Below are 12,313 nucleotides of genomic sequence, written 5' to 3'. Positions count from 1 at the left end.
GGGAGTGGGCTCCCCGACTTCCCCAAGGCGATGCTGCCCCTGGCAGGCGGAGGACACAGGACTGCCCGCAGCTGTGTCCACAGGCAGAGCTGCAGTTTGACTTGTCTGTCACTAAGAGCTGACCTGAGATGCTCACACCCATCTTTCAGTTGGAAAAACAGAGGCAAAGAACTGTTCCTGACTTGCTCAGATTCACTTAGAAACCCAAAGTGTAATCCCAGAGGGGCTGCCTCCTGCCCAGGGTTCTGACCCTTTCTGGAAGCAGTCTGCATGCATGTCCACGACCACAGGGATGAGATGTCTGGCAGTGCAGCAGGGAGGGGAGGCGGGGGGTTGTTCAGCCTGAGTCCCGGCAGATGTACCAGCTGCCTCCTCCCCGCCAGGTGGGAGCCTACTTCCTCCCCGTGCCCCGGGGCCCTGCTGCTCAGTACCCACTCTGGGTCATCCCCAAGGCCCAGAGGTCCCGCCTGAGCTCAGACAGTGAGTAGCCCTCCCCCAGGCAGGCTCAGGGCCACAGACAGTGGAGAGGAGGGTGGGCCCCACCTGGAGCTTGCTCCAGTGAGGTCCCTAGGCAGGAGGGGTCCTCAAAGCAGCCCCTTCCCAGAGGGTGGGGGAGAGAGGACTCAATGCTGACAGAGTTTGCTGGGACTGTTTTCATCACCAAGAAGAAATCTGACTCCTGGAGGCCCGCCAGGCCTCAGCTATGGATGGGCTCCCCTCAGAAGCCTTTGTCTCAGTGTCTCCATCACTGGCCACCTCTCAGAGCACCACTCAGGCTGTAGGCAGAGGGGCAGGAGGGGGAGTGGGGTGGGGGGAGTGGGAGGAGCAACCTCTTAGACCACCATGGAGAGCTGAGGGCTACTGGGTCTGCCCCACACAGGGGCTCCAGGCTCCCGCAGCTCCTGGGACCAGGGGGCTCAGATCAGGCTAGTCAGGGGACTCCAGGGACATGGGGCGGGGGGCAGGGCTCACCTTCCCTGCCACACCCCCGCAGGGCTGGCCAGAGAACACAGCCCCTCTGCTCACTTAGGGTCACAAGAAGGCTCCTCAGGGACCACAACACCTGGACAAACAGCCTGGACCGCACCCAGCTGTTGATCTCACAGCTGTGCAGAGCAAAGCAGCGCGGCCCCCACGCCTGCCCAGGCAGCCGGCCTGCCCCTGCCACCCACAGGCCACACACATGCAGACGCTCAGTCCACCCTGGAAACACACCCCAGGGACCCAGAGATGCAGGACAACAAAGCCACCAGGCACGGAATCTGGAAAAAGCCTGCTGTGGAGAGCTCTCTATTGAACGCAGAGAGAGCGCCCCACTCTCCCACCCACTCCAGGGCTCCTCTGTCTCCCATTCCTTGGCCTTGGGCCCCGGCTCCTTCCACTCCGAGGTCCTCCTTGGCCACCAGTCATCACGGGGGACAGCTGCCTCCACGCCACCTGCTCCAGGGCCTCAAGTCCTCTCCGCGGACCGCCCTGCCCGGCTTGGCCAGCCTGGGGGCCTCCCGGCCCGGCGCGCCTTGGCTTTCCTGGCAGCAAGTGCCTGCTCCAGCCCGGCCCCTCCTCACGGCTCCAGCTCCCGGGACAGGCGGGACAGTTCCCGCTGGTTGTCGATGACCTTCAGCTGCTGGATGGAAGCCCACGTGCTGCCTGGGCTCCGGGTGATCAGGGACGGCTCCGAGCCTGGCGGGGGGAGAGCGGTCAGGGGGGTGCCATGCACTTTGGGGAGCCCATCCCTTCCCCCTCCAGAAGGACATCAGCCTTCCAATCCTCCGCCACCCCGCCTGCCACCACGGGCCATCACCCACGGCCAGCCTGGAAGACACCCGCTCTGGGGCAGACCAGCACAGTGGTTAAGAGCACAGACTGAAGAAAACAGGTCCCCAAGATCACGTACAGCGTAACACCCCTCTGACTAAGTTCAAAAACAACCAAAACAAAAGAACATTTCACTGTCATAGTATTGATGAGATATTTTAAAGATATATATGTATGTAGGTGTGTGTATGTATTTTATCACATATATGTATATATGATAGAGCTATTTTAAAAAACAAGAAAATGAGTAACTCAAAATTCAGGATGGTGGTTACGATGGGCAGGGAAGGGCACGGGGACAGGAGAGGGGACACCACCAGGGAAATTAAGTTATTATCAGTGTGCTCGTATTTGGCTTGAGTCTAGGGGCGTTCATCATACTATCAGAATAGAGACAAACATAGATTAAAATAAAGAGCCAATGACGACAGTGTGATATGAACTGTGGATTATGAGTAATTCCATTTCATGCAACTGAAGGCCAATTAAAAAACGCAGGTCCGCAGTAAAAGCGCCTGGATCCCAGCTCTGTCCAACTGTGCGGCCTCCACACGTTCCCTCCAGGCTCCAGCCTGCCTGCCCATCTGTCAGTCGGGCTGACATTCCGCCGGCCTCACAGCGTGTGTGCACGTGCCTGTAAACGCCAGCCGTGGCTAACTTGCCAGCACTTACACGTGGAAATCCTCATCGCCTGGCTGTCCTCGTGCAGGTGGGAGACTCGGCTTCTGAGTGGTGACAGAGGCACTGGGTGGGGTGAGAGGTGGGAGTCAGGGAGACAGGGCCAAGCTGGTGCCTCGGAGGGGACATCGGTCAGGGGCTCCTACCCAGGGATCTCGCCCTCTCACCGTTGCTGTGGCTTCGGCAGTGGTGCAGCATCCGCGCGGCTCTGGCCATCATTCTCTGTGGGCATCGCAAGGACGTGAGAGCTGGGGCGAGGGAGGGGACCCTGGTGTGGCCCGTGGGGCAGCTAAATGCACCTAGGGACTGCGGGCTGTAGGGGACAGGGTCGTGTCTGCTGCACCCCAGCTCACCCACAGACCCAGCGGGGGCCAGGCAGTGGGAAGAACAGAGGACAGGGAGGGCTTAGAGGGGAAGATGCCCAGAGGGGGCTCTGTTGAAGGGTGAGGTCGTTGAGGCCATCGCCCTACACTGCCCAGTGGAGACCAGGCCCTCCGAGGGCAGGCAGTGCAGTAAGGCAGGGCCTTCTTCAAAGGAATCATCCGTACTTATATTATTGACAACAACTTCAGAGCATCTCCCAGCCTCTGCCCCTTCCAAGGCCATAGTCCTATCTTCCAGCCCATTCCAGTGCCCGACGCCTCCTCTCCTTGGACTCACCATCTTCTCAAAGTTGATGAGATTCTCCACCAGGGTGTGGTTTCCCTCATGGATGAAGGTCATGTCTGCAGAGAGATGGGCTTGGCCTGTAGGTCCCCGAACTCCTTCCCCTTCCAGGAGCCCGGGGAAGGGCCAATAGCAGGGAGGCGTGGGCCTGGCCCTACCCACGTGGCCCTCTTCCTCCCCGCTAACCTCCTGGAGCAACTTCCTTGTCTGTCTTAGGCCTCGTATCACAGGCCATCTAACGTCACCACCATCTGTCTGCATGTCTTCACTCTGCTTCTATCCTGCGCACTCCTCACCCACCTCCGTGTCCCCAGGGTGTCGGGACGGTGGAGCCGGGGGGGACACACAGGGCGTGGATGGGATGCAGGCAGGAGGTGGGTGCCGGTGCTCTTACCTTTGAGAAGAAGGGGCATGAAGGGGATGACAGGAGGGGACAGCTTGGTGAGGGCCAGTCGGTACACTCGGTGGTTCCATGAGGGGTCCTGAGAGGGAAGAGGCCACAGTGAGAGAGGCAGGGTCCCACACACCCTCACCCACCATGAGCCGTCACACCCCACCCCACCGAGGAGAGGCCCTGCGCCCATCCCCCGGGGCTCAGCTTCCTCTCGGCCCCAGATCCCATCCCTGCAGGCTCAGGGGCAAGCGGAGGGGCCTGGAGCTGTGACTGCCAGTCTGCACGACGTGGCTTCCCAGCCTCCGGTTGGCCCCCAAGGACACTTCACAGCCATGACCACAGGGCCCTGAAGTTTCATGGAAAACTCTCTTTTCTGTCCCTACCCGTTTCTGTCTCTCTCTCCCTAGTGGGCAAATCCCTTTGAACCTCTTGAGCCCCACAAGGAGAACTGTTTTCTCAAGAGCTCTTGCTGGTAAGGCTCACCCGCACTGCTCTCTCCCGAACACCGCAAACCTTTCAACCCCACAGTGATTCCTGGGAGTGGAGGGTTCAGCTCCTTAACTCCTCAGCTTTGGTCCTAGGCTGGGCCACGGCTCCTTGAGTTTCCTGAGGGGCCAAGACAGGCCCTGGTGCACATGCGAGCTGCTGTTAACACCTGCGTCCTGAGCCCTGAGGCAGGTCAGCTGGAAACCAGCATCCCCCTGGTGGTCCCCTGGCATCTCAGCCCCCAGGGCCGGACACCGCCCCTCACACAGGACCTCAGAGCCACAGCAGATGCCACCCCCCACCCCGACATACACACACTGAGGGATATAATACACTCTGCACCGCCCCCTATAGTGCTAAGCATCTTGTTCCTCTGCCAGCTGCCCAAACTCATAGGCCAAAGGGAGCCAGGCCCTGACCCAAGGCTGGAGAGCTCAGAAGGGGCCGAGGACAGGTAGAGGGGCCACTGGGAATTCCAGAATCAGGGTCTCTGGAGGGAGGAGCCAGGCCACTCACCAGCAGCCTCTCCAGGGCCGAGTACAGCTTCCGGACCTTGTGGGGCAGCCGCTGTGAAGGAGAGGCAGATGGGGCTGTCACTGCTCTGGGCTGGGAGCCCCATCCCCAGCCAGGACTCCCAGGATGGGCAGGGGCCTCATTCAGGACTGGGTTGGGGAGGCCCTGGCCTGCCCCTGTTGATCGCACCCACCTCCCAGGTATGGGCCAGGCGGCTGATGGCCGAGTTGCTGAGGCCAAACATGATGGCAAAGAAGGAATTGAGATTCTTTTGCTCCTTGAGGCTGTGAACAAAAGACCCAGAGACCCTCAGAGGAAGCAGCTGAACACAGAGCCCCACACCCAGACAACAGCCAGGCCTGGGGCCCAGGACCCAGCCAGGCCAGCACTGCCCCTGCAGGGACTGGGGCTGGAGAGGGTGGGGAGGCTCCAGGGGATCCAGGGAAGTAAGGGGATGGCAGGCTTGGCAACATACTGAGCACGGCTCAGGGTTTAAGCAAAGGTGACGTCCAGAGGGCCACCCACCCCACCCAGGCCACCGGCACTCACTGGGCCGCCAGCTTGATGAACTTCCTAAGCAGCTGGGCCCGCAGGCCTGGCACAGGGCAGAGACACAGCTCCGTGGCCACCCAGTACTGCAGCTCATTGAAGCGGCGCATGAAGCGTTCCAGGTTGGCAGTGGTGACGTCCCGCAGGTGCTGGGGGCCCAGCACGTAGTGGATCAGCTCCACCTGGACAGGGGCAGCACGCGAGGTCAGCGTGTGCCGGCTGGGCGTCCCCCACCCTGCCCGCCCGCCTGCTCCCTCCCCGCCCTGCCCTGCACCTGGTGGATGCTGTTGAAGAGGTTCCAGTCGTGGTCCGTCAGCTGGCCCGCCAGGTCCTTGGTGCTCACCAGGTCCAGCCCCTCAGCAGAGCCCACGGTGGGCCCCAGCTGCTCGGGGTGTGGGGTCTGCAGGTGGGAGAGTGCTCAGAGCAGGCCTGGGAATCCCAGGAAAAGGGACAGGATGGGAGGAGAGAGTTTTGGGCAAAGACCCAGGGCCCATGGTCGGAGGAGTGTCAGGTTGGGCTGGGGACCTGCAGGGAGTGCAGCGGCCTCTGAAGGACAGGGCTTCCCAAGGAGGCATGGTCCTGACAGCTCCCCAAGGCTGGGTCCCCTCCGTGTAGGGTTCCTGTCCTCTAGGGAGCCCCTGATGAGGGCAGGTCTTCCTCTTCCCCCTTGAGAGCTCCCAACCAGCTCTCCCCTCCTCATTCCCACCTTGAGACTCCCCATCAACTGAGGCCCACTCCTTCCTCTTCCCCCTTAAGGCCTAGCAGCAGCCAGAGCCAGGCCCCCGTCTGTTCTCTGTGTGACCCTCCCCTAGTACCCACCCCTACGGCTCCCAAAACACAGCTCCTCCCCAGCCCTGGCGCCCTGCCTGTCCCTACCAGCTTGTGCACTTCCTGTGGGTTGACAACAAAGAGCCGCTCGTTGAGCCCCAGGGATGTGGCCACACCACGGGCATCTGGCTGCAGGCCAATGGCATCTGCAAAGAGAGCACAGGCTGCACTGGGTGGGGAAGGGAGGGAGGCCAGGGAGCAACTGGGGACAGAGCGGAGGAACTCTTTGGGAGGCTGGAAGGTCCTTTTTCCCAATAGCAGGGTTGGAGTCCTGGGCAGGTGTTCTAGATGCACATGCCCACACATCCGCAAACACACAGCTGCACCCCAAGGACGATGAAAGGGGGATCATAGTGAGACAGGCTGACCCTGGGCAAGGCTGGACCCTGAGCCTCAGCTTCCGCCTTTGTCAAGTGGAGACACTAAGATTTTCCTGGACTACTCATAAGTCAAAAGAAATAATTTGTAGTATAGAAATAGGGGCTAACAGTATAGGATACATACACAAGCCATCTGAACATTGGGAAGTGCCCTACAGAAGTCTCTGTGTGGATTTTCATCAGCTCTGGTGGATTGGGACTGTGTTTTCAGTTATGTTTGAGTCCCCAATCCCTAACCCATAGCCTCCAAAGTAAGGTATACAAGACTATCCATGTGTCCAGGAAAAAATATTAGCTCTTCTATTTATATTGATTTTTCTCACCTATTTTGCATTTCTGTTTTGTGTTGCTTTATGATTACATAACATTCGGGTAAGAATATATGTATGTGACCTATAAGCAAATATACACATATTAGGGAATTTGTAAGAAAATATTGTTCACCGACATGGGTGTTGATCAAAACCATCAGCGCTCTAAACAGTCCCTGGCACACAGGGTCTCAATAAACACCAGCTTCCGGCAACTGCAATTTTCCAAGTGACCACGAAGGGGCAGTGTTTCCCAGAGCAGTACACAGGTGCAGGTGACCTCATCCTCTCTCTCCACTTCCTGAAGGAAGGAGGCTTCGCTTTCCTGGCTGCCACTCCTTGCCATTATTCTCTGGATGCCCCTAATTCTTGTCTACACTGGGCTCCAGCTGTCAGACCTGGGCTGTGACCTCCATGGACAACTGTGGATTTTAATATCCCAAGTTCTCTAAAGGTGGGTCTTAATCCTTAGGCTGCCGTATTCTGAGCACCAGCTTTGTGTCAAGTCCCATGCTCAGAGCTTTACACATAGTGTGTCATTTAACAGCCACAGCAGCCCTGTGTGATAGGTAGGGTTATAGGGCTCATTCAACAGACGAGGAAACAGAGGCTCAGAGAGGTTAAACACTTCACCTGGGATCACACAGTTAGTAAGCAGTGGGTCCAGGATTCCAACTCAGGTCTGGGAGTCCACAGTCTGGGCTCTAACCATCAAGCTGCTCTATCTTACCTGCCACGGTACCTCTAGCTCCCAACACACCACTGGCCCACAGCTGACCCTCAGAGATGTCTACAGACTAAATGAACAAAGACTACCTAAATTCAAAGGCTAGCAACGCTCTCCCTGTGTGAGCTTGGGGAAATTGCTGAATCCCTTTGAGCTTCAGTTTCCTTGTCCGAAAAGGATAAAAGCACCTACCTCATAAGATTGCTGTTAGGATTAAATGAATACGTAAGCAGGGTAATAATAGCAGAAGCTAACACCTATGAAGTGCCGACCATGGGCCAGACATCATTCTAAGCATGTTAATAGACTCATTCACTGAATCCTCAGTTCTTCTATGAAGCAGGCACCCTTTTCATACCAATGATATAGATGACGAAACAGAGCACGGAGAGATTAAGCATCCTGCCCAAGGATACAGAGATAGGGAACTGAAAGGCTGGGGTCTAATGCAGGCAGCAGCCTGCAGAGTTCATGCTCTTAAGCGGGACATGCAAAGCACTCTGAAGAGACGTAATAAACCTCCCGTAAGTACTAACCATCATCAATGTTGACAAAGATGATGATGATCTTAATTTGGGGGATGAGCATGGCTCTGAGGGGAGCCCCTCCCTGGGGACCCCCTGACCCAGAGACACAACTCACCACCTGCAGAGTTGACCTTCACCAGCACCTGTCCCTTGGTCCAGCCATCCTCCTGGGCCAACGCCGCCATCACCTCTCTCACCGAGGCCGTCACAGGCAGCTGCAGGGTCAACACCGAGTGGTCTGGCCGGCAGATGTCATAGGGGACTGGAAAGGAAGACTGGGCTGAGCCGTGGGAAGGGGCTTCTTGGTCTCCCCACCCCCGGAGGGACGCAGCAGTGACCGCAGCAGCAGGAGGGTCCCAAGGAGGCAGGCAAGGGCACTAAGCAGAAGCCTGGGTAGGTCTGCTGCCCAGAGCAGGTGGGAGGCCCTGGGCCGAGGGGAGGGGAAGCCTGGAACAGGGACCCCAAGGAGTCCAGCATGGCATCCTCGGCCAGGCACACCATGGTCAAGGGGTCATCCACAGCACGGTTTGAGTTATGCCCAGGCTGGCTCGGACCACCAACCTTTGTCCCCAACGCGAATGGCACAGTTGCTGCTGGGGAGGGGTTCGTCCTGGCTGGGGAGCCAAACAGGCATGTTCCGGGCCTGAGGGGAAGAGAAAGTAAGGCCCAGAGGAGAGCACGTAGGGGCGGAGAGGGGCTTCCATCAGCAGGAGCAGGGGACCCACTCAGCACACACGCCACCCACAGGCTCTGCTTGCCATGGGAACCTGGGCCAGGTAAGGCGCTGGGGACCGGGCTCCTTAAGAAGAGACAGAGCAGGGCCTGAGTCCGTGCCCCTCTATTGTGGGTGTCACCCTCTCTGCCAAGTAGGTCCCCAGCTGTTCTAATAAGAACACACCTCAGCTGTTGACCCCGGTTTTTTCTTCCTCTTTCCTCCGGCTACCATTTGCTGTTTGCTACATGTAAGGCTAAGTGCATGCTTACTGTAAGTATTTAAATATTCACAAAAGCCCTTTGACAAAAATGTTATAATTATCCCCATTTTATAGATGAAATCAGTGAGGCTCAGAGAAGTTAAGTAACATGCCCAAAGCAACACAGCTGCTAAGTGGCCTAAGGGGCATCCTAACATGCCCCTCCACCCTGTACTCTTGTCCACCAACACTCAGTGGTGTCAGCTGCCTGTCGCCCCACAACCCTTCCTCCGTGGCCCCACCAGAGGGCTGATGGGGAGCCTCTGCTGGCCGAAGGCCTCCCTCACACAGCTGCTCTGACCACCGCCTGTTCTCTCCTACTCCCCCAGCCACTCCTGCTCCACGGTTCTTCCAGGGATTTCCAGATCTCTCAGCTCCTCTCAGAGTTCCTCCCAGCCTCACACACCCCCTGCATATGGAAGACTCTCAAAACCGTATCACCAGCACTGAACTCTTCCAAGCCCTGGTCTCAAATGCCTCCTGGATCCTCCCATACCTGTCCTCCATCATCTGAAAACTCGACACATCCCTCCACTCTCCTCAACCCACTTCCCAGGCGACTCTTCCGGTCATTCTGGGCTCAAGGTTCCTGCCTCCCCCAACCCCACCCATGTCCCCACAGCTTGTCTTCTAGTTCTGGGGTCTCCTTGCGCCCCCTTCCCCAGCCCAGGCCAACCTAGGTCCACCTGCCCTGTCAGCTCACTCCTTATCAGTAGACAAGGCCCCCACTCTCCGCCACCCTCACCTCTTGGGTGCTGCCCTCCCTCCCACTCCAGTCTGCCTGACCAAAGCTAGATTAAGCTTCCTATCACGGCTTCAAGGCCATCATTGTCTTTTGGACAAAGTGCAGGCAGGATCCTCAGCCGACCCATTCAAAACACAAATCCAATCCTGTCAATCCTCCGCTCAAACACCTCCACTGGCTTTCAGGACTCTGAGGACGAAGGCCAGGCCCTGACCATGGCCCACAGGGCCCTGCACGCTCTGGCCCCTGCCACCTCCCCGCTGCTCCAGGGCTCCGTGAAGAGGGCAGGCTCCCTTCCCCCGACACCTGCCCCTCCCCCTCGCACCCTGTGTTCTCAGCCCCAGCGGCCACCTCCCCAAGATGCTCTGCCTCTCCGACCCTGACCCTGCGTCAGCCCTTCCCCTCCTGCCTCCAAAAACCCATCTGTCTTTGCCCCGCTACAGCAAGAGATTGTTCCGCACTCCGTCCCTCGCTTCACCGCGAGCCCCTCGAGGCCAGGGTGGCTGTCCGGCCCCCTACCACATCCTCGGCACCCAGGACAGTGCTGCCTGCGAGGGTGTTTCCACTGCGGTCCCTGAGTGCCAGCCAAAGGCCAGGGGAGATCAAGGCCCCCCATGGGTGGAGCCAGCATTCTACTGGGACGTGACAGACACTAGCAGACAATAAGCAAGTAGACAAATAAGCAAAGAAAATAATTCCACTGGGAAAATGCTTGGAGGAAAACCAGAGAGGACACCTTGGAGGGGAGCTGGTAGGGTAGGAACTCCCACAGGGAGATAGGAGGGGCCAACAGTTAAGAGCAAGAGATGAGGGAACATGCTTCACCTACCGCAGAAAAGGGGGCTGCATAGAGGAGGGGGCAGAGCGAGCTGGGAGAGGCAGCTGGGCGCGGAGAAGCCAGTAAGCCAGGGTGAGGCATTGGAATTTTATGCCCAGCACAGCACTCCCCACAACCGGCGCCAACCTAATTTCCCAGTCCTTTCCCCACCATTCCTCAAATCTCAGCTCCAGTCACATCTCTGTCTCCTCCCCCACTGCTGGGAGTGGCACTCTTCCCCGACTCCCCAGCTCCTGAGGGGGCCTGCCTTCCCCTGGGCGCCCTGCACTGGACTCTGGGAACCCTGGTCTTTCAGAGGCTGCCTCCAGGCACCACCCCTCCCCCTAGGTGGTAACTGCTAGCTGGCTCTACCTGTGAGCATGAATTACCTCCCAGATGGAATCAAAGCCCCTTGGGTGGGGTAGAGGGGAGGGGTGGAGGAATGACCTTCAACGTCGTCTGTGTCTCCCCTGCAGGGCCTGGCCCAAGCACCACATCCAGCCCCTGCTCCGTGAACCCCAATCCCAGACCCAAGGGTGTGCCTGTGCGTGGGGAGCCTTCCAAAGCAGAGCCCCCCGGGTGGGGGCCAAAGGAGGGGTCAGGCAGTCCCTGGAGGAGCAGCTGGGGACAGGGAAGCTAGGGCCTGGCAGAGGGGAGAGGAGCCCGTTGGGGCAGACACCTTCATCTGAGGAGATGCGTTCCCACAGCCGTTTTCCAACCTGTGGAGCAAGTGAGAAGGGAGGTGAGATTGGAGGGCAGGGCCGCCTGCGGGCAGGATGACATTTGGGGTCAGGAGCAGAGAGGTGCCAGGGTATGGGTCCCATCAGCCCTCACCAGAGGCCCAGAGACCCACTAAACCTGAAACCCGGCCCCTGGATTCTCTGATTCTCCCAGACCAGCAGGGAAGGGAAAAGAGCTCCAGGGAGACAGGGACCTGGTGTCAGGTCGGGCAGGCTGCCGGTGAGCCCTGCCTGGACCTCAGCTGCCCCCTGGGAAGCCTGGGAAGGCGGAAGGCCTGGGGAGGCCAGGTAAATGCTAGGAAACTGACCAGCCGGGGGCTAGCAGGAGCCAAGGGTGCTCCGTAGCAAACAGGCGGAAGTAAGAAGGGCAGGTGTGCCGGGATAGAAGGATGACACACGGATGACTGTGCTGCCTGAGCCTGGATGCACGCGTGACTGGAGGGCGAGTGGCTGGGGACTGGTGAGGACACTAACTGCAGCGAGCAGGACGAGGCAGGTGAGCACGGCACACCCTGCCCTGCGCTCGTCGGGTGCTGTGGGGGGTAGGTGTGCTCCCAGCCTTACAAACTAGAGCCCAAGCCCTGAAGGGGTAACGGGCTCAGGGCGGCACCGCTATAGGGGTGCAGCCTGGATTTAAGCCACGTGCTTGACCCTAGTCAGTGCTCTCCATCCCCGCTGCACTGCCTGTCCCGCAGGTGACAAGTTAATTTGAGCCAAAGCATCACCTGTGGTGTCGCCGCCTCTCAGGCCACTGCTCCCGCAGCAGGTTGCTAAGCCGGGCGTCCCTGCTCACCAGCTCTGACAGTTTCTGGGAGGAGCCAAGATTCACTGAGACTTCATGTCCATCCTGGGCAGCCCAGTCCAGCCCTGCCTCACCTCCAGGTACCTGGAGAAAGCTGGTGGCCACAGGGTCAGTGTGGAGCATGGGGCCGTACAGGGCCACCCACTGGCTGACCAGCCGCAGGATCTGCTGCCTCTTGTTGCAGACGTAGGTGCTGCACTCCTGCTCATTGCCTCCTGCGGGCTCCGCGTGGAAGGTGGGCACCAGTTAAGGGAACCTCAGCATCCAACTGGACCACCCATCATGGCTCAGGCAAAGGGGCAGGATGCCCAGGACCCGCAGACAAGCTGGGCCTGGCATGACGCAGGTATTCTGGAGGGTT

The 12,313-nt window shown here is 58.8% G+C and overlaps 1 protein-coding gene across 5 annotated transcripts in view; it reads right to left on the bottom strand.

Annotated features, from left to right (window-relative positions):
• Window positions 1-1,261: 1,261 nt before the first annotated feature.
• Window positions 1,262-12,313, bottom strand: part of RAPGEF3 (Rap guanine nucleotide exchange factor 3) — a 28,003-nt gene continuing 16,951 nt past the window's right edge. For all 5 annotated transcript variants that reach the window (XM_072972933.1, XM_006202894.4, XM_072972931.1 and 2 more), the window contains 15 exons: window positions 12,037-12,187; window positions 11,876-11,958; window positions 11,090-11,129; window positions 8,436-8,517; window positions 7,990-8,136; window positions 5,978-6,075; window positions 5,376-5,501; window positions 5,102-5,283; window positions 4,746-4,836; window positions 4,556-4,606; window positions 3,554-3,641; window positions 3,154-3,218; window positions 2,661-2,715; window positions 2,488-2,559; window positions 1,262-1,680 (listed from right to left, as the gene is read on the bottom strand). In XM_072972933.1, coding sequence (XP_072829034.1) covers window positions 1,562-1,680; window positions 2,488-2,559; window positions 2,661-2,715; window positions 3,154-3,218; window positions 3,554-3,641; window positions 4,556-4,606; window positions 4,746-4,836; window positions 5,102-5,283; window positions 5,376-5,501; window positions 5,978-6,075; window positions 7,990-8,136; window positions 8,436-8,517; window positions 11,090-11,129; window positions 11,876-11,958; window positions 12,037-12,187 — 1,450 coding nt within the window. In that variant the 3' untranslated portion in view covers window positions 1,262-1,561. The remainder of the gene's footprint in view (window positions 1,681-2,487; window positions 2,560-2,660; window positions 2,716-3,153; window positions 3,219-3,553; window positions 3,642-4,555; window positions 4,607-4,745; window positions 4,837-5,101; window positions 5,284-5,375; window positions 5,502-5,977; window positions 6,076-7,989; window positions 8,137-8,435; window positions 8,518-11,089; window positions 11,130-11,875; window positions 11,959-12,036; window positions 12,188-12,313) is intronic.

The sequence above is a fragment of the Vicugna pacos genome, chromosome 12 (genome assembly GCF_048564905.1).
Source record: "Vicugna pacos chromosome 12, VicPac4, whole genome shotgun sequence".
Lineage (NCBI taxonomy): Eukaryota > Metazoa > Chordata > Mammalia > Artiodactyla > Camelidae > Vicugna > Vicugna pacos.
Note: the sequence above shows the minus strand (reverse complement) of the source record. Positions and strands in the feature narration are given on the sequence as shown.